This window comes from Rhinolophus hipposideros (assembly GCF_964194185.1).
Source record: "Rhinolophus hipposideros genome assembly, chromosome: 1".
NCBI classification, from domain to species: domain Eukaryota; kingdom Metazoa; phylum Chordata; class Mammalia; order Chiroptera; family Rhinolophidae; genus Rhinolophus; species Rhinolophus hipposideros.
The window spans coordinates 20273700-20300154 of record NC_138047.1 but is presented as its reverse complement, the minus strand read 5'-3'; the positions used below and the strand labels follow the sequence as shown (position 1 = coordinate 20300154).

At 33.0% G+C, this 26455-nt stretch overlaps 1 protein-coding gene across 6 annotated transcripts in view; it reads right to left on the bottom strand.

The window, feature by feature from the left end:
• Positions 1–26455, bottom strand: part of LOC308508722 (ubiquitin carboxyl-terminal hydrolase MINDY-3) — an 85918-nt gene that overhangs the window by 46683 nt on the left and 12780 nt on the right. For 2 of the 6 annotated variants that reach the window (XM_081075905.1, XM_081075902.1), the window contains 7 exons: positions 23917–23977; positions 22081–22254; positions 18762–18813; positions 17745–17859; positions 15081–15154; positions 14100–14179; positions 1789–1859 (listed from right to left, as the gene is read on the bottom strand). In XM_081075905.1, the coding sequence (XP_080932031.1) occupies positions 1789–1859; positions 14100–14179; positions 15081–15154; positions 17745–17801 (282 nt within the window). In that variant the 5' untranslated portion in view covers positions 17802–17859; positions 18762–18813; positions 22081–22254; positions 23917–23977. The remainder of the gene's footprint in view (positions 1–1788; positions 1860–14099; positions 14180–15080; positions 15155–17744; positions 17860–18761; positions 18814–22080; positions 22255–23916; positions 23978–26455) is intronic. The other 4 variants (XM_081075904.1, XM_081075907.1, XM_081075903.1 and 1 more) reach the window with 3 other exon arrangements.

Genomic DNA, 26455 nt, shown 5'->3' with positions numbered 1-26455 from the left:
TGAATCTGCCACTCATTCACTCAACAAATATTTATTGAGCACCTAATATGTACCCAGAGAAACAATATGCCTGCCTTTAAAGAGTCTATATTTCATTAGGGGTGACAACAAAAAACAAATTCAAGATTGAGTAAACCAAAATACCATTACAGAGTGATTATTCCTATGAAATAATGTTGAAAAGGGTCACTGAGGAGATGGTCAAGAAAAGGATGTTTGAGGCACCATTTGAAGTAGGACCTGAGGGGGAAAGTGGAGTATTCCAGGCAGAGACGATAGCAAGTGTGAAGGCTTATGAGGTGGGAAAGGGTTTGGCATGTTGAAGAAATGGACAGCAGACCAGCATGGCTGCAAGCATAGCAATGCAGAGAGAAATGCAACTCTGAAAGGATAGGAAGCACCCGCTAATTAGGGCCTTAGTGGCCACGCGGGAAAAGTTTCGAGTGTTAATGTATCACCTCCATACCCTATCCTCCTGCAACATACACAGAACATTTTTAAAAAAATAGCTTTCTTGAAATATCGTTTACAAATAAAAAATTGTATATATTTACGGTGTACAATTTGATGTTTTGATACACGTGTACACTGTGTAAAGACCATCACAATCAAGCAAATTAATGTATCCATTACCTCTACATAGTGACCACTTTTTTGCATGTGTGCACACACACTTTTAGGATACATGAGAGTGTGTGAGTGTGTGTGTGTGTGTGTGTGTGTGTGTGTGTGTGTGTAGAAGAGGATGTAGCTTGATTCTTTGGTTGCCAGGCTGCCTCAGAATACCTTTGGATTGTATAATTAAAGTTACTGAAAGAAAAGTGTGGCTACTGTTTAACATTATGACCACTACTAATGAATAAGGGCAGGATGAAACCTATTTGATTATCATACCCATATCAACTCATCCAAGTGTTGTCATAAAAGAGGAATGCTGGTTAAAAAATAACAATATGGAAGGAAGGAAGGAGGCAAGATACTGCTATTGTTACTAGAAATAATCACCATCACCCAGAACCACTGCCATGGAACCACCATTCTAAAAGGGAAGAGAAAATTAGTCCCTCCCTCCCTCCCTCCCTCCCTCCCTCCCTCCCTTCCCTGCCTCCCTCTCATCCCTCCTTTCCCCTCCCCTCCCCTTCCCTTTCTTTCTTTCTCCAAAATGAGGACATCTTAAGTGCAAATTATTAATGATTGAAAAGCCATTTGAAAGTATTTGGAATATCCAATAGTCATTTCAGATTGTGTAGGAAAACAATGAAATACATACAATTAATGCAAGTTTCATGGCAATTCTTAATCTTAGCCCATGTACTGAAGAGCTTAATGCTGTGAAATGCTTGAATTTTTTTAAGTGTGAAATCATTTTTCAGATGAACAAAAGTTAGAATTGCAGGCATTTAGCGGATTCATTTTCTTTGCCTGATAAAGTGTTACCAGTTGTTTCAGTGACACATACTGTTAGTTCATAAGGAAGAAACAGTACATTCTTCTCCACAGTTTACCAAAAAAATAGAAATATTTTCAATAATAGATGTCTCTATTTTTATAAATTATTTTATACTGGGTTCTGCCCCCCACCCTCAAAAAGGAACAAACGTCAAAAATAGGCAACTCAGCATGATAGGGCAGCTTAATAAGGCTTACTAAGGAAGGAAGAGCAGGAAGGATCTGAAGAGAGTATATAACAGTAATAAGTTAAAATATGTGGTCATAGGAGAAAAACACTATCCATAGCAGTGGACGTGTGAATAAAAACCATTCAAAGGACCCTAAAAATTAACTTACCTTACAGTATCTTAAAGCTTCCATTAACGTTAAGAATCCTACAGCTGCTTGTTCATGTATACCCAGAAGTTCTGCAAAAAAAAGTTAACACTGCATTAGCGTGCAGAAATCTAAAAATTACTTCTATGTAAATACATATGTAGACATATATATTCTACACCAAAACTTTTACTTTTACCTACAAACTTTAAAACCTAGCTCATGTTTATTTTTATTGTTTTTAAAGAGAGTCATCATCTCAGTAGCCCATATTTAAGAGTTCAAATCAAGTCAGCATTACAGTAGTAGTCATTACAAAATACCATCACATCGGGTTTGTGGTGGGTAATGGGATCCGTTAGATGTACATTACGTGTATTTATGAAACTTTACAATCACTGTTAACTTTTTGGATGGAGGCATCTTTTTTCTCCCTGAAACCAAGGAATTATTGGTAAAATAAAAGAAAAAGATAATCATATCCATGTGAAATGACTAACCTGAATCGACTTTAATTTAGAAAAGCAAATAGATATGCTAATCAAAATCTGTACAATTTATCATCCGGTAGCAGGGAACCTACTTGCACAATACTTAAAACATGGACAGGTGATACCATCCCTCTCTCCTACAAATAAACCTAGGCAGTGTGCTTAACACTGGAGAAATAAAGATGACCAGATCATGGTATCATCGTATAAATGTTAAGTTTATCAAGGTAGACAGATGAAAAAACATGTGCTCTCTCTGTTTACACACACACACACACACACACACACACAGTATCTTAGAGTGATACAAGAGCATCTGCTGACCGCATTAGGGAAGGTGTATAGAAGTGGTAACATTTGAGATGAATCTTTAAGATTACATAAAAATTTTCCAGATTTTCCAGACCAAGAAGAAGGTAAGAAGAAAACTGAAGGCAGAGGAAACAGCTGAGATATAAAAAGAAAAATCAACGTATGTAAGGGGTGAAGCAACTGCCAAAGCTTCTGTAAAGGTTTCTAGCCTGGAGAATCTGATAAATGGTAGTTAACTTAGACAGTAAAGGGATTAAAAAAATTTAAAACAAAGTCACTTTTCTTACTAATTTTTTTTATGTTTTGGAAAATAGTTATTTTTTATTAAAAATATTTATATTAACAAATATGGAGTGTATTGTTGTTTTAAAAAGAAAGAATTCAGGAGGGGTAGGTCCTGGAGTGGTATGAAGGGAGAACATGAGTTTGGTTTTACATTAAGCTGGGCCTGAGGCACCTTTAGGATTCTCCCTAGAGGTGGATGTACCACTGGAAGAAAGGCTCGGGAACACAGGGAAGAGAGGCCAGGGTTGGATACAGAGCGCTGGGAATCATCAGCAGAGATGAGTTGCCGTCATGCATGTGGATTACAAAGAACAGACAAAGCATAGAGAATGAAAAGACAAGAGATTATTTCACAACAGAGTTTTAATTGGGATGATAATCAAGTCTTCAGTGACTACAGCTGTCAGCTAATGTATATTACATAGAACTATAATAATAATTTGAGTCCACACATATTTCTAAAAAGCATTTTTTTCTGGTTATAAATTACGTCTACTGTAAACATAATGTATATATAACTTTGCATCCTTTTTACCAGCTGGTCATCTTTTGTCCTTTTTTTCTCTTGAGGTATTATGGTTTTCTTATTTTGTTAATGTAATAATATCAACACTTAGTCATTAGTTGTACATATTTTATTATGTATCTGTAAGTATAACATCCAGATGGTGTAAGGCAGAAACTGGTGGTTTAACCTTTTGGATTTGTAAATTCAAAATTAACAGATACCACACATACATATAGTTTATATTTCTTCACTAACTTCTTATAAGCACAAAGGAGATACAGCAATAGTTCTGAAATTGTGGTTTTGGATTCTGAGGGGTCCACAAGACACTTCGAGATACTATACAAAATTAAAATGATTTTCACGAAAAGTCTTTTTACTCTTATATTCTCTGGAGGCTAAATGATATATCATATTCCCACAGATCGAATCTATAAACAAATATGAAAATCCAGCTGTTTACAAATAACCTAGATAGTGAAGGGATTTAAAAAATTAAAACAAAGTTTGTGTTCTTACTAATTTTTTTTTGGAAATAGTTATTTTTATTTAAAATATTTATTAATATAAATATTAACACAAATTTATTATTGTGTATTATTGTTTTAAAATTAATTAGTACATCTTTTTAAATTTTCCATGTTAATTTCTAACTAGAAAACACTGATCATTATTTGCTTATAACTCACATAAGCGAAAGCTTATGATGCACAGTAATTTCTAAGAGTGTAAAGGGCATGAGAAAAACAGATTTGAGAATCATTGGATTATAAGCATTCAAAGGAGAAAAGGGGAGTGGAGGTGAGCAGCCAAAGAGGTAGAAATGGTACTCTATAGCCTTACAAATTTCCTCTCCTTTCCTTCTGATATCTAAGCAGTACTAAATGTTCAAAAAAGAAACATTCGCATTAGAAACATTCGCGTTAGAAACACATTAGAAACACTCGCACTTTAACTTCTAAAAGCAGTCACCACCACCTAGTGTTACGATTAGATACTACATCATGTTGTTCCTTAGAATTTTAAATGTCTAGAATAGTATATTTATAAAAATATCATGCTACTCACAATGTGATGTGAGTATATAGATGATGTATTGTAGAATGTATAATTGAAACCTAATTTTACAAACCATTGTCATCCCAATAAATTTCATAAAATGAATTTTTAAAAAATGTTACTAAATACAGCCAACAAGCTATTTATACTTCTTGGGTAATGAATTATTCATATTAGGTCAGTAATCACACGTTTAAGCATGTAGTTTGGAGGATAATACTTTTAAAGTATCGTGCTCCTATTTCCTTAAACAGAAGGTACACTAAAGTTTTATCTTTTTTTGATAGCTAAAAATACATCACTAAGAATATTATTGTACAAAGTTGTAATTAGTGAGGATATAATATTATCACATATTACAACTTATAGAATTTACTTATATAAGACTCAATAAGTCTCAAAAAACATTTATTTACATTAGCAAAAAATTCTAATAATTATATCATTACATTTTAGAAATTTCTAACTTTATTTTCTTAGCCTAGTATTTAAAATTAATCATGCTAGATCCCTATCAACTCTTTTGTTTCAGTTAAGTTAGTGTGTGCAGTTTTATATTCCTGAGTTGGCTTTATTATAGTCTTCGCCATTGTCAACCATCACTTCTCACTGCTACCACAGAGTGTCTAGAGAAGTCCTGCTTGGGCCTTTCCAAGTTGAGGCTGAGTTGGAAACCAGATAGCGGCATTAAATTTATTTAACAAACACACCTGGAGAGTCAAGTATTGAAAAGAACAATGCTATACGTAGTGTAAGAATATGAAGACGAAGAAGACAAGACTCTTTTTGCAAACCACGTATCTGATAAGTGGTTAATGTCCAAGGTAAATAAGGAAATCCTATAACTTACTTGCAAATAAACAAATAATCCAATTAAAAACCGGGCAAAGAACTTAAATACACATTTCGCCAAACAATACACAGCAATGGGCAACAGTATATGAAAAAGTACTCAACATCATTAATCATCAGAGATGCAAATCAAAACCACAATGAGAGATTACCTCACACCTGTTAGGGTGGACAGTATTAAAAAAGTAAAAGATAAGTGTTGACGAAGACATGTAGAAATTGGAACCATTGTATGCTGTTGGTGGGAATGTAAAATGGTGCAGCTAAAAAGGAAAGGAGTATCAAGGGTCCTCAACAAATTAAAAATAGAACGACCAGATGATCCAGCAATTCCACTTGGTTATTTAATCCAAAAGAATAGAAATCAGGATCTCAAAGAGCTATCTGCACTCCCACGCTCACTGCGGCACTATTCACAGTAGCCAAGATGTCGAAACAACCTAGATGTCCAGTAATGAATGGATGGAGAAAGAAATTGTGGTACACACATATGATGGAATATTATTATGGCTTAAAAAAGAACGAAATCCTATCATATGTGGCAACATGAATAGCACATTATGCTATCGTGTTTCCCCGAAAATAAGACCTAACCAGACAATCAGCTCTAATGCATCCTTTGGAGCAAAAATTAAAATAAGGCCAGTCTTATTTTACTATAAGACCAGGCATAATATAATAAATATAATATATAATACTGGGTATAATATAATATAATGTAATATAATACAATACAAAAGTCGCATTAGAGCTGATTGTCTGATTAGGTCTTATTTTCGGGGAAACACAAGTAAGTGAAATAAGGCGGTCACAGGAGAAATACTCCATGATTCCACTGATACAAGGGATCTAAAATAGTCAAACTCATAGAAGCAGAGTGGACTGCTGGTTGCAAGGAGCTGGGAAGAGGAGGAAATGGAGAGTTGTTATCCAACAGATACAAAGTTCTAGTTAGGCAAGACTGATAAAATCTACAGATTTGCTGTACAATTTCTTATGTATAGTTATATCGTATCTTAACTTAAAAATCTCAGTGAGATGGTAGATCTCATGTTAAAGGTTCCTTGTATAATTAACAAAAAATTCCCTCCACCCCCGAAATAAAACTGGTAGGTTACATGATAGAACCCATGCTCAGAGGTAAAAAAGATCCCTTTTAGCTGTAAGAATCAGGAAGTTCTCCTTGGAAGGGACAACACATGATGTGGGCATTGAATGACTGCACAGACAGATGAGAGGTATATAGGTCTTTCCCACAAGGAGTAGGATGAACAAAGAAACGGAAGCAAGAAGCATAATTTGTTCAAGCACAGGTTCGTGGTGGCTGAAAAAATTAGCTGGGATGAAATCATGTAGGGTCCTGAAGTAACGTTAAGAAACTGTAGAATAAAAATATGAAAAAAAAAAGACTTTTAAAAATCAAAACATAAGAACAGTTAAAATAAAAAGCAATGAAATACCAAGAAAGGCTTGGTTATCTCACTTATAGGTGAAGATACAAGCAATTTGAGCCATAATCTTTGTGAAATGTATTTCTAAAAGTGAGGAGATTTTTAAACCCACTTAGGGTTCAGCTAGCGTTACCAGATTTAGAAAGTAAAAGCAGAAGATGCCCAGTAAATTCACATTTCAGATAAAAATTTTTTTTAGTATTTAACTGTATTTCTAATACTGTATGGAATATACTTATACTAAAAATTATTCACTGTTTATCTGATATTCAAATTTAACTGGAAGTCCCATACATTTTACTTGGCAACTTAGTTCTAGCTAATTAAATGTATTTTTACAAGTAATAAAATTTACAGAAAATAAGCATTTCTGATCTTTTCTCACATAAATTCTGATAAACCAAATACTTTTCTGGGTTTCGGTTTTACTAGAGCTGACTATTTCAATCACACACAAAAAATGGAAAAATAAAAATATTCATCGAATAAACATACAAAACAATGCATGTGCAATACATACAAAAAGTAGAGTATACAAATACTGGGGGATTCCTTTAAAATAGAAAAGAGACCATGAGAAAACTCATCTACAGAAAAACAAAATCAGAGAAAACCTCAGCTCAAAATTCATACAGTTGTACAAAATGAAGACAGCTGGAAGGTAGACAGGCCAGACCACAAAATGATTTGAGAGCCAGGTAAGAAATTTCGAGTTTATTTGAAGTGCAGAGAGGAGCCAGCCATTGAAGGTTTTAAATAAGAGAGTATCATGATCTGATTTAGTTTTAAAAATATGATGGTACCACTGTAAGGGACTAAGGGGTGGGCAAGAAGGAAATCAGGTAATTAGTTCTATTGTAGTTTTATTTCTAGTCTATGGCAGAAGCAAAAGATAGTTCTAACAGTTAAGGTAAAATAAAGCACATGGTTTCAGGAACTATATAGTCTATATAATCAGCAATATATAATTTCATTGAAAGACATAAAAAACAATCTAGGTGGAAAGACTTAATATGGTAGAGATGTCACTTCTTTAAAATAGTCTATAAATTTAATGTAACTTCAATCAAAATCCTAATAGATTTATTATTACTGAAGCCGAAAAACATTTCAACAGGAATAGATAATGTAGAAATGACTATGATGACTTTGAAGAACTAAAGTTTAGGAAACGTGCTAATAAATATCCAAATATGTTATAAAAGTATGTAACCGTTTTGATTTGGCATAAGAACTCACAAATAGATTAGTGGGATAGAAGAGTCCAAGAATGACTCATACATATAGGGAAAATTTATTTGATAAAGTAGATGTTTCATATTTGTGGAGAACTGACTGGAATTAGGATATTAGGAATTCTTCGGGAAAAAGTAATAAAGAGCTAAACATTAAAAGATACCATTAGCAAAGTTACAAAGACAGGATACAATGAGGGAAATTATTTGCAACACAGATTTAATACATAAGCACTGAGAGAATTTATACACAAGAACTGAGAGCTCCTAGAAATTGTGAATAAAATAACCCCTGGCCGAAAAAGCCAAAACGAAAGAGGCAATTTCCAGAAAAAGAAATACCAAAAATAGACAAACACACAAAAAAATAATCAAGCACAAAGTCACCAGGAATCAGAGATATGTGAATGAAAATAGGCTCTCACTTGTCAACAAACTGGCAAAATATTAAAGATGGAGAAAAATAGCAACTTTCATACATAAGTTTGTACTTTTCCAACTAGTAAATTGTAGAAGGAAACTTGGCATTATCTATCAAAGTCTAACAGGTATTCCTCAAAAGATTGAACACATAGTTATCATCTGACTCAGGATTCTCCCTCCTAGGTAGGGACCAAAGAAAAATGAACACAAATATCCTTTTAAAAATTTGTACAGAGGTGGTGAACACACAATGGGATTTATAGACGATGTAATACAGAATTGTACACCTGAAATCTATGTAAATTTACTAACAATTGTCACCCCAATAAATTAAAAAAAAAAAAAATTTGTACAGAAATGTTCCTAACCACGTTATTCAGGGTGGCCAAATGGAAAGACGTCAAATGGCCATCAACTGATGAATGAATAAAACGTGGTATAAACCACATAATGGAGTATTACTCATTAATAAAAAGGAGTGGAGTGCTGGTATAGGCTAAAACATGGATAAACCCTGAACACATTATGTCACGTGAAAGCAGCCAGTCACAGAAGACCACGTATTATATGATTTATAAGCAATATGCAGAATAGGCAAATTTATAGACAGAAAATAGATTAATAGATTAATAGCTAGGGGCTAAGGGGGAGGAAATTATGAGGAGTGACTGTTCATGGGTACAAGGGCTCTTTTTGGGGTGATAAAAAATTCTAAAATTGATGCAGTGACATCTGCACAATCTAAGAACACATTGACCGCCACTGATTTGTACGTTTTAAATGGAAGACTTGTATGAGATGTGAATTATATCTCAATAAAGCTATGGGTTAAAAAAAAATAACACATGCCTAAATTTTAAAGATACAAACTTTTAGGAATTTATCCTATAAGACTACTTAAATATGGAAAAAATCTAAATGTTCATTATAAACAAACTCCAGGTAAATGACAGACTGGGGAAAAATATTACATATGACGGATGAAGCATTGATATCATTCATATATAAAGGTGAGAATACTGCCCCATGTATTTGATCCTTTTTGGCCTTTTCTCCTGGATATAACACATAGTATCCATTTTTCTCTCCCACTGCCAGATTCATGATTAGTGCTAGAAAAAAACCCAACCACGCGCTTTACTGGTTGGTTCCACCCGAAATCTTATGTAAACTCATCTCAACTCTACTATTTATTATACATTTAAAACTTTCTCTCATAATCCCTTTTTATATTGCTTCTTAAAGCAGTTGATTCAAACACTTTCTCTCCTTTTTATATGCCTCTAAGTTTACCTCTGTCCACCTTTTCGGCAACCTTCAAAATCTCAGTTCTCCCAATTAAAATTTTTCACACCTCGAAATGCCTTTTTCTTTTCTCGCCAGATTCTTCCTGCCTGTTTTAGAAGAACTGTGCATCTTTTCAAGATTAATGCTAGTTTTGAGGCCATTTAGTATCTCTTTTATTAAAAGAGGTTCCCTCCCCTTGGTCGACAATTTAGTTGACTTCTACCCCTTAAAACAAAAACGATGTGTACCATCTCTTGGCCTTGTTATGACCAGACAACGGACTCTTCTCTTTCCACCCTTTCACCAGCAAACTTCCTTGCTTACCATGATAAAATATCTAATCCCTATGATCTGGCTTCCATCTCAATGATTCTCTGAAAGCAAAGACCTTGCTAGTTGTTAAATTCATAGCCTATTGTTAGCTCTCATGCTCCTTTAAAGAGATAGGTAGCATGGCTCATTCACTAACTGCGTCATAGACAAGAGTTTTTGCATTAAATTCTCCCTCTGTTTCTTTCTACAAACAAGGTAAATTACCTCTTAGGGCTACTGTGAAATTTAATGAGATAAACTCTTCCAAATCATCTCACATATTTATGATTACCGTGCTCAAGACTCTGCTAAGTGTAGCATAAGCGGCAGTATATTATAATGGTTAATATGCTGGTTGTATGGAGTCAGGCTACTGCGGTTCAAACCTCAGCTCTGCTCTTCACTAAGTTGCATGAAATGAAGCGAGATACTTAACCACTCTGTGCCTGTGTTCTATGATGTTCATAGACTAGTTATAAGAATGCAGTGAGTAAATGGAAAAAAAAATGTATCTATAGTCATTAAGTACTAAGAATGGTGCTTGGCATAGTGTTAAATAAGTGTTTGCCACTGCTGCATAATGAGCATTCTTAATCATCAGTAGTTGTACTTGCTCTTTAAAGAAAATGAAACACTTGAGAACAAAGATTGTTTTTTTTCTACTGCCAAAACACACAGTACTTTAAGCCAACTTGCCATGCTTCTTTTGAGCATTCCTTTATTTGATGAGCTTTATCTGAAAACCTACTGGTTTTCTGTACCAGACCCACTCTCCCGTCCTCTCCTACACACAGGCAGTGGTCCAGCACGTGAACGTGCTATCTTGAATGAGCACAGGTCTCGGGTGTGGTCAAAAGCAGTTACGCCTCGGCTGTTCCACGCTGGGCAAGTTACTCAATTATTTGAGCCCCAGTTTTTATAACCACATCTTGAGGTTAAGATACATATCCAAAACACACTGCTCAGCACAAAGTACATAACTACTAGTCGATCTCTTTTTTCTTCCCTTGCCACGCCTACTTTCATCTCACTACCTGTCACCTGTCTAGACCATGTGCTTTGGACACGTCATCCCATTCAAATAGTCTACAGACTGACAGATTCACGTTCTCATTCTATAAGTGTTATGCGATTGCTGTTCAAACGTCTTCAATGACTCTCTCCCTAATGTTTGCCAACTAAAGCTTAAATTTCTTAGTATTTAAGATCCTCTGGTTCCTAGGCCTACATTTACATAAATAACCCTACATTTATGATTGTCCCTCTTACTAGTCTCCTTCACAGAGCCAATGCTCATTCATTGCTACTCTAACCTGGCTGAACATTAGAATCATCTACATAGGGGTAATTTTAAAATTATGATGCCCAGGCCCCACTACCTAAAGATTCTAATTTATTCATTTATTTATTCTCAGCTAGGGCCTGAGTACTGCTGTACATTTAAGCTCTCCAAGTGATAATATGTAGCCAGGATTAAGAGCCACTATTCCAATCAGACTGATTTGCATCCTTGCCCCTAAACACAATCTGTGTTTTCCCCTCAAAATACCCTCCTGCTCATTCCATCTGGCCCCATTAAAATGTTAAGTCCCACTAAAAGCCTCTCCCGTAAGCCCAACATAAACATAGTAGGGAAAGTTTCCTCCTTCCTCTGAACTTCTGTAATACTTTTAGTTCAACATGCTTCATTTTACCTTGCATTACAGTTATTTGTGTGCATGTCCTTATTTCCCCAAACTAGGTGTGTAGCTTTGAGGGAAACCTGAGTTCTTACGGCAAGTTGAAGCATTTTAGAAATTTGATCTTAATCTTTACAACAACTCTTTGAGGAAGGTATTACCTCCACATTTTACAAATATGGAAATGGAAACCATGAGAAGTAAAGTGCCTTGCCTTAGGATTTTAAAATTACTTACTCTTTAATTAAATTTTTCTTGTATATTACATAGAGTACAACCTCCTCCCATACTGGCAGAGCAAAAAAACATCCAATAAAACATCCTGAATGAATGTACGAATTTTTATTTTAAGTTTGTGACTGAAAACAGATTCAATTTCAAGTCAACATTCCTAATGACTGAGGAAAATGCAAGAAATATACCATCTACTTTGTTTTATAATTCTTTCAAAGTCATTGCTTAGCTTTGATATTCAAACTATTCTTAAAATAAATCCACAGCACAAAAGCTCTGAAAGCTAGTATTTTAAGAAACAGAAATGGATGAATTTGTACATATCAAGAACCAAAACTTGTATAATTGACTAATACTCTGTAAAGGTAGTACACGGTAAGAAAAAAGCCTATGGGAGGCTGGGTGTGGGAAACCCTAGGGAGACAAAGAATATTCTGGTTCTGGGAGTAGGAGAGGTCTGGGAGCACCTGCAGAATGTGTAGAAAGAAGGACCGTGATAATTAGTCCAAAAGTCAGAGCAATGCACAAAACTCCAGGTGGAAAGTTATGAGCCACAGCACACAGGAGTAGCAAGGACAGAGGTCGAGTGGGATGAGATACTTCAGCCAAAGTTCAGCAGGAAACAGACATGCCTTCCCTAATCACCTTAAATATTATAAGACACTTCAGGGCCCAGAAACCATCAGGAAGGAGGAAGAGGTGTGCAGAAGCCATTGTGAGTGAGTCGGGGGAGAAACCTGCCCCTTTAATATTAACCTTTAGCTACATGCTTTCAGCTATCAACGAGAAAGAGGGTTCAAGAAGAGGATGGACTGAATTATAAAAAATTGAGAAAGATAACTTGTGTAGGTTTATTGTCTGTGAATTTTACTGTTTGAAATTTGATCTTTATCCAAAATTAGCAAAACTAGGTTTTCGTTCTAACAAAATTATTCATCATGAAGTGAATAATTTCCATATATCATCTAATGTAGGCAGGGAGGGTAGTTCTTAAATTCCTTCAACAGTAAAATGAAACGTTGGATCACGCTGAGGTGCTTTTTAATTCTAAAATTATATAATTATTACTGATCTTTTTCTTAATGTTATATCCTTTCATGTTTGTGCTAGTTAAGTACACCTATTTCTAAAATATGAGAAAAATTCATATATATGATGAAGACTTACTCATTTAAATGGGAACAAAAATCAGTAACTATTATTTTCACCATCACAATATTTGCTTCTGTCATTTGGTGAGTTTTATATAATTATAGAAGAAATAAATTTCCCTGTGAATTATAGGGACAATATAGAACTTCCTGTCCTATATTACCTACTTCACTAGGAGGTACACAGTAATTACTCAGTATAAGTTGAAGGAGTAAATACGTGAATTTAGACTGCCTCAATAAGCTGAAGGGCATTTTATTCAGAGCTATATATCAGTTCTCCTTAACTGGATGGATTGGCCAAAGGTGTTTCATTTCAATGTCCCTAGTAACATAGGAAGCTATAGGAAAGAAATAATTGAGACCAGAAATGGAGGTAGTGGTAGAGGGGCAAATTTAACATTAAATTTGCCCAGCATCTTAAAGGAAATTCTGAACATTAAACAGTACAGGAAAAACCACTAGATTCTCAAAGCAAGTATTTCAAATCACAATACATTTTTCATTTCATACACAACAACCTTGCTAACTTTGTCACTAAATGAATCACCAAAATGGTATCTGTTGTTGTATATATTCATATAAATTTAACAACTTTATACAAGATACTGTATTTAAATGGATGCAAAAATAAATGATACTCATGCTGATAATTTACTTAATATTTACAACCATCTCTAAAAATATATTTATAATTCTCCTAAATTTTAAGCAAAATGTGTTACAGACTTATTCGTACCACTGCATAAATATGTACTACGTTTACACACATAATCAAGAGATCTATATTTTACTTTCGCTAAAGAAGATAGCCCTACAATCCCAATTTTATACTAGAGAAAACTAAAGGCTTGGAAAGTAATTTGGGATTTGAGCCCAAGTTTGCCTCCAAAGAGGATGCTCTTCAGGTTATAGCACCTTGAAAACTGTAAAAACTTCTATTATAAAGCACTTAACTTCTAAGTGATGCAGAGCCATTAAGTAGATGAATAACAATCAACTGTATTCCAGTGAAATATTAAGGACAGATAAACGCACAAAGATTATACTTACTCATTCCTGAGCATTCTCTATCACCATCGCATACGTTAGAAACAGCATGTCCCGTCAGTAGGAGGTTAATTAAACTTTGGCTATTAATAAAAATTAAAAAGTAATTAAAATATGAATAAACTACTTTGAAATAAAATGATCCCTGTGGTAAGGCATAAAGTAATGACTTTTCACATTAAATTTTGTTGTTTAAGAAGCAAAGCAAAAATTTTACGTTTTTCATTTTATACACTCAACTGAACAGCCTTGCTAACTATGTCACCAAATGAATCACCACAATGGTATCTGTTTTTCTACATGTTCATATAAATTTAACAACTTTATCCAACACACCATATTAAAATGGATGAAAAAAATAAATGATAGGCTTATGATAATTTACTTAATGATAATTTACTTAGTATTTATAATCATCTTTAAAAACACATACTTATTATTTTGTGTTTGATGGAGCATATGTGAATTTTAATCTCTGAGGCACAAAGTCCTAAAGAGAAGTCCTAAAGAGAAGTACTTATTTTTTAGCATGAGTTAATCACTATTTTATCGATTTTAATGGAAATAACTATAAAAAAAAACTTGAGAGGGACAGTAGTCTCAGAAAAAAATACAAAAAAAATTTGGTTTTTGTCCCACGCAGGAAAGCATTTATAAATAGGTAAGGATAGACTTATTTCTACATCAAAATAAATTTCATCTACTAAAAAGTTTTACAAATATCAAGCAGAAATTGTTACAATACCCTGGAACCATCTTAAAACAAAATATTTGCTACAATAAATGCAAGGCATATATAAATCTGAAGTGGAAATTAAGAGTTCATACATAAGGCAAACAATACATAAAGCACAACACTTCTCAAATTCATAGACTTCATACTGTGAACACTGACAAGAAACATTATCTGATTCCATACTATTTTATTCTAAGTCAAGTTCTTAAAACTTAAAATCCATATAGAAGATAATAGATTTTAATTACCTGCCATGTCCATACACAGGATCTATTAAAGGTTCAGTTGAATCTTCAATTTCGTTTTTTATGTTTTCAATACCCTAAAGAAAGCAAATATTGTTGGCTTATTTTAAAAACTAAAAATGAAAATTATAATTTAAAAACTGACCAGTTCATACTATAAATTAATAAAACACAATTATTTAAGTAACTTTTCTACAAAAGAATTACCCAGATTTGAATCAGAGGTGCATTTAAGATGATAATGGGAAATAGTTTCGCCAAGAATATGTTTTTATTTTTTTTCGTGGGCTCTATATAAAGCATGCAGGTAATAGATCTAATGTTGGTTAAAGGGATAGAGAGAGATAGTTTAAGTTTCAAGAGGAGGAAGCAGAAAATTAATCCAAAAGTGAATCTTCATTTAACTTTAAGCTAATATCAAAATTAATAAACCTGCTAAGGCATCTGATATATTTCCTTAGGTCATTTAAAAAGCTTATTGGTACTAAAAACATACACATGAGTGTTGATAGAGATATAAATTTATATACACAAAATAACCGATACATGAGAAAATGGACGTTTACTTCTGATTGTGTGTTCTCAGATATTGGTAATTCAAATGTGTACTGACAAAAATACAAAGTAGGAGGGCAGGAAGCTTATTTTCTTGAAAACCAATTTTCCACTATTTTTAATCCTCCCAAAGGGTGCCCAAATCCCAAAAGGTTTAGATACTAGATAACTAAAGACCTAGGCATTTTAACTTCATCAACTCCAAAATGACTAAGCTAACTTGCATTCACTGAACTACTCATCTAACTTTAACCATTGGTTCTACCAGACTTCATAGGCCATTTCTAAGGATTAAAGAGATGATTAATCAATGACCAAAATCTTTAATGATTGTGTAAACACATGTAGGATGACACAAACAAATATGAGATCTTGTACTTGTCTTCCTTGTGAAAATCAATACAAAGCAGGCTACGATAAAAGCAAAATGAATACTATGAAAAAGTGACATAACCACCGGGAAGGGAGGGGAAATCATTTCAAAGACCAGTTCAAGGAAGAACAACCAGATCTGATGGTTTATTGGCTGTAAAGAACAAGAGACAGATGAAGGAAGTATCAAAAGCCTTGAGCATAAAAAATGGGCAGACTAATGAAAAGTCAAGATGAACTCCTAAGAAACAAGTCATCTTAGATACCACCACCGCTGGTATTTACCACTTCTAACCAATGACCAAGTACTTTGCTTCTTTCTCTTCAACATCCTCCTAAATGTTTTTGCATTTCTAAATTTAAAATATGCTTCTAAATATGCTCCCTTTCTTTTCCATTTCCATGGTCATTGCCCTGGTTTAAGTTCACCATTTAGTCACTTTTCTAGTTCTCCTGACTCTAGACATATACTCCACACACCAACTACCCCCAGTACAACTCTTATCTCAATTTAAGGAATCTTTTGTTAATGAAAAGATCGTGTTACTCCCTTGTTGAAAATTTTTGTTTTGTCCTAATTTTGGCCACATTAAATCTGAAGTATTTTTGCATAATATACAAGGATCTTCATATTCTAAACCTTACATATTTATGTAACAGTCTCATCTTCCACAATTGCCTTTCTGAAGTATTATGCTGCAGTAGTACAGAACTACTATGGTTCACAGAATGTGTTATATCCCGGATTGATTATGCTTTCATACATGCTATTCTCACTGCTTGGAAAATCTTCCCACAGCTTTTCTATCTAGAAAACTTTTTTCATTCATCAAATGGTCCTTATTATCTACGGTCTGCCCTTGATTCCACCAAATAAACTTAGGCATACTGTTACTATTTTCCCATCATGCTTTGTGCATGCAACAAACACTGGAAAACACTGCTGTAATGGACAGAATCAATATTTTTTTTTTTACAATTCCAAGGAGGAACCATTAAAAAAAATTGTATCCCACAATGTAAGTCCAGTGCCTAGCATAGAGTCAATGCTCAATAATCATTTGTCAAATGAAAGAAGTTTGATTTTAGACATGGTAAATCTAGTAGGATAACTGAGACTAACAGGTGACTAAGATAAGAGATTGGCTCATGGGGAAAAAAGGGCAAGACTGGTACTATACATGTTGGAATTAACCACATAAAGGTAAGCTGAAAGAATAAAATATCCATAAAAAGCAGGATACAGGATCCAAGGACTTAAATTTCTAGAATAAAGCTTAGAGAAGGAAAGAACCAGGAGGTAAAGATGGAAAAAAACCCAAAAATATATATAAACAAATATGTATATAAACAAAAATTATGAGACATTATAGAAAGAGAACTTAGACAATGATTTATTAGATAAGAAAGGGAGTGTGGATTAGATGGAGCTTCCAGAAGGGGTTAAGGGATCAACTGCCAGACATTGCTAACAGCAAAGTAAAATTCAGAAGAATGAGTGCATTTCATTAAGTAGAATATTACTGATACCCTCCGCAGTCCATAAGGTCAGGGGCGAAAGTAAGTTTGAAAGTGGTGAAATAAAAAGTGAGTAGTGGGAATAGAGAACTGTCATCAGCATAAGAGGTTTTTATTCTAAAATTTAGAAACAGCATCAAGAATAAATTTTTTTCTCCTAACAGGAAAAATATACTAAACTTAAACTAATAAAAGCCAGAAGAAGCATCTTCTTAAACGAACCTTTGTCAGTAACACAGAATACAGAAAAAGCAGTACTCCAAATTTGTTTCCCCACATTGGATATTGATCCAAGACAGCATCTTTTAATTCTGATAAACTTCCGAATGATCTTTTTCTGGGGAGAAAAGAACTAAGTGTTAGTACCATCATGAGATTTACTACATCCATAAATGGGAAAATTCTTAATTGTCTTATACATTAAAATGTACACATACAAACAGGAAATTTTTCTACGTGTCCCAAATTTTCAAATACAAACTTAGCCGTTAAAAGTGAGAGCTGTTAACAACTGTCACTATATATAATATATCCCATTAAGACAGAATGCCTACTTGGTAGAGAATGTCTTCATCTCTTAGGTGATCTGTCTGGCATAAATTCTTCAATGATTAATAATACAGTGATTTAAGGAACGAAGTAGCCCCGGCCCTCTTCTTAGATGTGTTTAAAAACAACAATAAAAACTTGATGTTTTAAAGACTGAGAATTATTTAACAAATATCTGAATACCAGAGGTATACATTTGTGGTTTCTTTTAAAAAACATTAATGTTATATTTCAAATTAAATGCCATCTGTAATTCTGTCAACATAGCTATTCTTACCTTTCATTTTGTAGTAAAAAGTTTAAATGCTCTACTGAAAATATGGCACTTTTAGCAAAAAATATAGAAAGTATATTTTGACAAACAATAAATAATTCAAATGTTTATCCTAGAATCTTTATACTCACTCAGGAGAAACATTACGCTAAAATGATTTTTTTCACTGTAATGATGAAAAAGCTTCTAATGTTATAAAAAGTGTCTTTCAATAGTTAATTTAGTATACATAATGATTTTAGTATTTATAATGATTAAGTACTGAATAATTTAAGTATACATTTACAAATTCTTTTTGTAAATTTGAAAACAAATGAATCCAAGCATATAAATCTAAATACCTTTCCACAGTATGAACAAACTTAAATGGTTATGTGTCCAAAGGTAAGCATTTTAAATGTTCCAATGTTACTTACTGAATTAATGCATGAAATCGCTCAAAGCCAAGCTCGTCGACAGCCAAGGCAGCTATACACAAAAGACACTTTTCAGCACTACACACGGCAAATAAATGACACAAGATACACACAGCAGGCTGTAAATACTTTCAAGCAATCAAAATTATCCCTCTTTCCTTACTGTCTTAAAAGATTCAGTTTATTTTCAACTTTGTTGTAACATAAATTTATATTTCAACATCTGAGTTACCATGATTATAACTAAATGGATATAAATGGATATAACACTGAGAATGTAGAGGGTGATTAAACAATCAACACTTCTTTCAATTCAGTTATGCTCAAGTAGTTTATAAAATAGGAGAAATTATTGGCAATCTGCGTGCTTCAGACATCATTGTGATGTGTCCTGCACTTTTATATAATCTTCCAATCTATAGATCCAAGTAAAATCATCAGAGTTAATCTTCCTTCTTTATAATATAAAATCTTTAGGCTTACTGCTTAATTTTCAAACAAATGTATTTAAAAAGGCATAGCACTTTGAAACTACACAGGTTCAACGGCAGGTTTAAGTTTGTTTCCTCATGAATTCATTAACTGTTGAGAAGTTTTCAATAACTTATTTAGATTATGTTTATTAAGTCAGTACAAGGATAAATTTTAAAAAATCAAAGCAAGTCAAAGAAAGCATTTAAATCAATGGAAATATTTATTCAGCACTCGTGTAGTGCCAGGCCCCTTTCCAAATGCTCTACAGATCTTACCTCATTTAATCCTCATAACAACCCTATTATCCTCATTTTACAGAAGAGGAAACTGAGGCACAGAGAAGCCTTCTTTCAAGTGCACACAGTAATAAACAGCAGTGCTGAAATTTCAACCCAGAGAGGCTTGGCTCCCCAAAGATCGTCTTTAAAGATATAATACGTGAATCAAAATGCCTACTTTAATTTATGATAGTGAACAATTTCAGATATATATTTATAAAGCAAATTTTAGTACTTTCAAGTATTAATGCTCACTAGAGAATTAAAGACATTGATTCAGTATGAATTCAAAATCAAAAAAACAATGTGCAATTTGAAAGGTCACATTGTGCCAGCCTTTCAAAGTCTAGTTTTAATTTTCAAATATTTCAAAGTACTTTTAAAAATCTTTTGAGGTTCAATGGCTTAAGTAATCTTTTGATTTGTGTGGGAAACAAACTGAAATTGAACCTGAGTATTTACTACTGCAAACAAGTGTGCATTACCAAAAGCCAAAACTATACACATCACACAAGCCAATGAAATTAATGTTTGTACGGAATGTAATACTGACAATGCAGAAAATACTTCACATTTAAAATTTCAGGATAAAATAAAAATTCTACCTAACCTTTTCCAGACTGTACTAATTGTTCTGTGCCTAAATATCTAAGTAATGTTACTGGGCACACACTATGAAAGTTGACATAAAGATAGTAATTTAGAGAAAAGAGCCAAGCAAAATAAAAAGCTCAGCAGGCAGGATGGTGGAAAAATATAAAACACAAGAAAAAGAACATAGTTGGGAATAGAGAAAAGAACAGGTATAACAGATTGTTACATGGAATAAAAATTTTAATGTAAGTTCATTTCACTTGTCAATATCTAAGGTAAATTCTCAAATTTTCAGTTAACGATACTTTTCAAACTTATACAATATTAAAATCAAATTTAAAATATGGTTTTAGGTCCACTTTTAAAATGTGGCAAAGTAAATTGGAAAATTACTAAAATATGTTTTTTGGAGAAGAATTCAATATAATATGCCTACCTAAGTTAGTTACTGAAGTACCAAAGTGAATGCATTATGAGGCCATTTAACCGATCACTACAGAATGTACCATATAGTCCATAGGAAGCACACAGCACATACTAAGACACTAATGAGAAATGTTACAAAAAAGATCTTACTATTTTCTTACAATTTAATAAAGAGACTGGCTTTAAGCACATAATCTTTAAAATAACTTTAATTAGGTTCAACTATTCCTGTCAAAAATTTAATATCCTTAATGAAACTATTAAACATGCTTAAATGCAACCCATTAAAACCTGGAAAATATTTTAAACCATTCTTGGCAGGCGGGAACCCTACCGCTGCACGACTGGGGGAGCACTTTAAAACCATTCTTAATGATATTTTTGACTACAATCTTCGTGAATATTTTCCACTTGTTTTCTTCAACTATATTGTCAACTCTAAAAATATGTTAATTTTTATGAAAGGTTATGTTTGAAAGGTCTGAAAAAGAAATGTCATTGAACTGTTTAATTTTTAAAAATTATTCCTTGCAAATGTGCTATTAGAATTTGTCATTGTAACTGCAGAGGTAGGAGAGAAAATGCTGACATCACAAAGACATTTTAGCTCAAGGAAGCAACAGTGCCTCATAGATAGCCCTATGGGGAACGCAAGATGTATATCACAAGTAATCAAAATTCACTTTCCAGAAATCGGTTGTCTAACTTCCTTAAAAACAATTTCCACAGAGATCATAGTTAGTAAAATGCATTATAGGTAGAGAAAGTCACTTATTCAATATAAGCACTTGGAACTACTTATCAAAAGCCACTTACTAGGAAGATAATTCCTGAAAAGAAAAACAGAGAAGCAACTCCATTTATCCAACTTCTGTACCACCAGAAGTCTCCATTTTACTAGTTAATTCTGGCAATTTTTAGGTCAATTACATAAGAATTTTCAAAGGCTAAAGACCACAGACTGTAAGATTTTTAAGAATGAGAATAGCTGTTATTTTAAAAAGACATCTTCAAATTATGAAAAAAATTAAATTAAGGAAAAATTAAAACATAATTAAAACTAGCTGAAAATAATTCATATATTGTAACAATGTCCAAAAAGTTCAGAAAGAAAAGAAACTATGTGTAATGAAAAAAATGTCCCCATCTTTACTATAGGAAGCAACTAAAGATATTTAAGAAATTTTTTTATGTCAAGAAAATATCCTTTTTTCTCCCCAATACTAAAGAAAACATTAAGGAATTTACAATTAAAGGATATAGAAATATATTCTTTAAACTTTCTAAATGAGAATTCTGAAGCTCAAAAGAGAATGTCATCAAGAAGAACTGGAATTTTTTTTAAAAAAGCAAATGTAACATCCTCTAGCAACTAAAATAACCAAAAGAGAAACGAAAAATACTCAGGCTCATCAACTAAGCTTAGGCTAAAAAAAGAGATATGTTATGAAAACTTTTAAATCTACTTTTTTTCTTTAAAATTTTCAATAGTTTTATTAAAACAAAGGTATAACCAATTACTTCCAGGAAACAAAAATGTATCTTACAAGAATGTTCCACTGGGCAACTAGACTCGGCAGGACTCCCGGAAATGCCACCAGTTTCCTCGGTTGTCTTTCCTCTTAACCATGAAGCCAAGCAGTATGATCCAGAGTTGTCACAACAGGCACTTTCTAAAATATCACTTAAAGTGTGACAAAGGAGTTCCTTCTGCTCTTCCTCTAAAAATAACCAAAGTATAAGTTACAATGATTTTCTTTGGGGGAAAAAAAAAATCTTGTCATAAGTAGTATTAAGAATGCATTAATTTAATGATGAAATCAAACATTTTAAGTGTGGGGGGAATCCATAGGCAACTGACCTTAAATTACATTTTAGAAAATCAAAATGCTTGAGGGTTAAAATGTCACCACTATTAAATATTTCCATTAATGAGGAAAAGAATACCAAAAAATGCAGAATTAAACATTAGGAGAAAGAATATGCTGCTTGGAATAACCTCATACTGATCTCCCCTTTCTTAGCTGCAAATGCAGCATTTAAGCCATGAGGTTTACTTTACTGTAGAACCAGGCACAATGGAAGGGCCTTTGAAACCTGTATTTTCTGCCCCCATTTCTGAATTACTCTAATGTGTTTGATCTCTCCGTCCCAGAGGTAAGGAGAATGAGATAACACACCGTCAACACATACAATACCACAATCCAGTACATTAGCAGGGGCCATCGTGGTTATGCTGCGTAACTCAGAAGCTAGTGATACTGTATTGCAGTGATTTGAGCTGTAGATTTCTATAGAAAATAGCACAAACGCTCAATTTCTTCCTGAACCTCAGCCACCTCCCCTTTTGAAGCACTATTACTTTCCAAAAGTAATACTGCTTTTTGAAACTTTTAAATAAAGGGGAGAAGATGTATGTATACACATCCTGTATAAAATTTTCTGCTATACGAAGGTTTCTATCTTTCCTAATAGACAAAATTCTTTAAAGGTAGGAGCTGTGCCGTTCACTGTATAACCAACACATTTATGACATTGCTGTAAAAATTTTTATATGTGGATATATTTCTGTGCAAAAAATACAAATTTTATTAACAAAACGTCCATGTTAATAATAGTATCTCTTGGAGAGTTTCTTCTCTACTAAAATTTATTTTGCATTTCAGCTATTAACTAATAAAAAATACAGGACAGTGACATTTTAACTCTTATATTCAACATTTGGATTATAATATGTCCTACCTCCTTCAAGAAGTTACAGTGAAGTTCACAATAAATTGTGTAAGTGAAGGAAAGATCTTTGTAAAAAGTCAAGAAGAATGAAAATGTTTATTCCCAGGTACTACCATCAGCTCTCTGACCTAATCACATGCTGGAAGCTATGGCAGCTTCATTTGCAATTTAATTCAGAATTATTTGCAGTATTATTTGCAGTGTTTAAGGCATTATATTAAAAGATGCAGAAATACAAAGATAATTCTGAGTCCTGCTCAAAGCTAAACAAGACAAAGTAACTATACATGTGCGTATTTGACTATTCTTTATGGTATGCTATCATTTAACAGTTTAGGGACATGTTTTAGCAAAAGGCCAAACTTTTTCCCTTATATTATCCTGTCTTACAACGCTTAGGAAACCCAAATTTCGAAATATGCATTTAAAAATCTTTGTCCATGAAATTTTCTGAAACAGTAAAAAAACCAAAGCAAAACAAAACAAAACAAAAATCCTCCGGGGGGGGGGGGAAAAAATATCCCATTGATAGTTTACATTTTAAGATACTTGTGGATGATTTCGACTAAACTGTTGCCAAAGAATGCTGCATGGATCCCATTTATAAAACAGAGGATGGAGTAAAAGTTAATAAAAGATAGCTATCATACCTGAGCAATCCCTCCAAGACGACTTCTCAGAAGAAAACAGGAGCTTCTTCAAAAGAAATGCCTTTATACAATTAAAGCAGTAATTATTAGCATGCACTACAAACATACCTATGTCATTCTTTTATTTTAAAATGGATTAAAAAAACTAATTTGTACCTTTCTAATTTTTTCAATAGAGCTATAAAAATTTCAAATGGCTCCCCTTCACATTTGAAAGTAACTGAGCATAATTACTTATTCAGAATATACTACTATAAATCCGATCCATAAAATTCTTCTTCTTTCATAACACGTATTTTCTGGTAAATTCAAGAAATGACTCAAAGTAAGACACACAACTGGAAAATTTTAAAAATGGAATAGGCCCTATAGAATAGTGAAGGCCCGCCCTATAAAAAACAGGAAAAGTCTGCATTTCAATTCCTTGGGGGAAAAGTAGTTCTGCTCTATTAGCTCTGATTTGTGATACAAGAATACCACTGTGAGAGTCATAACTTTATTATAAGGAGCTATTTCCTGGTTTAACTAAAAACAAACAAACAAACAGAAAAAACCAACAACTATGAGATTTAAAAGAAAAACAGATTTCTAAACTTCCCATAAGTGAGCTAACTATGTTACATTGGTGACTTGATAGAAAGCAGTGCAGTGTAGTACAATGTTTCCTTCTCATTTGTTTACCTAAAATGCAGATTATTATGCTTCATCTATTGTTTCTGAATCTCTAGGGGACAGAGTCAAGAAAGAGGTTACTATGGTGATGCCTATTCATTGTGTTTGAAAGTAGTAGTGTACAGATAAGAGGACTGAATCCTACTTCTACTAGTTTACTACTGGAAAATAATAATAGCACAAACTTTAAGAGGTTGCAGTGAGGATTATATGACACAGTCTAAGTAATGCACTTAGCACAGTACCTGGCACCTAATAGGCAATCATTCGAATGAAAGAATTTTAATAAAAAAAATAAGTAATAGTTTATAATATTCTCATAGAAATAAAATCTACAAATACTACAATCAAGTGCTTCTAATTTTCCCCCCAAATGAAAACAACTATAAAAATGAATAGTATAACTATATTATAAAATTTTGGAAAAGTGAGGTGGGACACCCGTTATTTCACCACTAATACAACCATTTAGCATTTTGATATACTTACTCTCTTCTAGCCTTTCTTTCATACTTGCTTTGAATTTTTTGCAAGTGAGAAGCATAATAGGTATGTGATCATTTTCCACTTTTCTGTTTTCCCACAGAATTTATAACTATAATTCTTAATCACTAAATGTCTATGAAGCCATCACAAATTACTTAAATATTATTTCGTGAATAAAGTACATCACTGTACATTAGATTGTTTGCAATTTTTTACTACTATAAATATAAAAGCTTCTTTTTGAATACATTTCTCATATTAAGGAATATTTCTTTAGGATAGAGTCATAGAAGTACAATTACTGCCTCAAATAATCTGTATTATCATGGTTCCAATGATAATGTAAAATTCCTTCCCAAAATCAAAGTACAAATGTGTACTACATAGCGATATATGAATGTGCCAGTATCATATAACCTTATATGCACAGGCAATTATTTTCTATTTATAGATTAGAAAGAGCAAGGAATAAAATCTAGTTAGTATGATTTGTACTTTCTTAGATTCCTATGAGGTTGAACATCTCGATTCTTTGGCTGTCCAGCAGCATTTCATTTGCTAAGATGCACATACATGTCCATTTCACCTCTGGGATCTTAAGTGTTTTTCCGAATCAATCTGTACAAGTTCTTTGCATAAGAAAGACAATATCCATTTATTGCTAATATTCACTGCAAATAGTTTTTTGAACTTGGAACTTATCCTTTCTGTTAGATAGCTGACAATACGTTATTTTCAGGTTTTCTGTGTTTGAGTATTGTATCAGAATATATTTAGTTTATGGTTTATGGTATGAGATTATCTAAATTCATTTTTTCCTTTTAAATTGACAACCAGTCAACCAGTCATAACAGTGACATTTAGTTAATTATGTTCCATCATTGATTTGTAGTTTTACCTTTATCATGGTATGTGAGAAATTCTTGGTAAACTGGTATATATAATGTGATCTACTATGGTATTACGTGTTTGATTCCATAACATGGCTATTCTTCCAGCAGTAGTGACGTGTTCTAATTTTTATACTCTAAAAAGTTTTAATATCTGGACTTGCTCATTTCCCTTCATTACTCTTAATGATTGAGCTTTGACTTTTACATTGAAACGTAATATAAACAAAATTCCGCTATGATTGAAAAGATTTATGTGACTATGAAACTAAGTTACTACCTCAAAGATACATCAGGATTTTGAACATTACAATGATCCCTGGTTACACAGCAGACCCACTTGCAAAAATAAGTACCATTTTGGAAATATATTAAATTTTATAAAACACAAAACTCCTGTGGTATACCGTGCATTTAACTACATTCATAGACTTGCAAAAAGACTGGCGGGTGCTATTAAGGGCCCAACGGGGCAATATTATCATCATCTA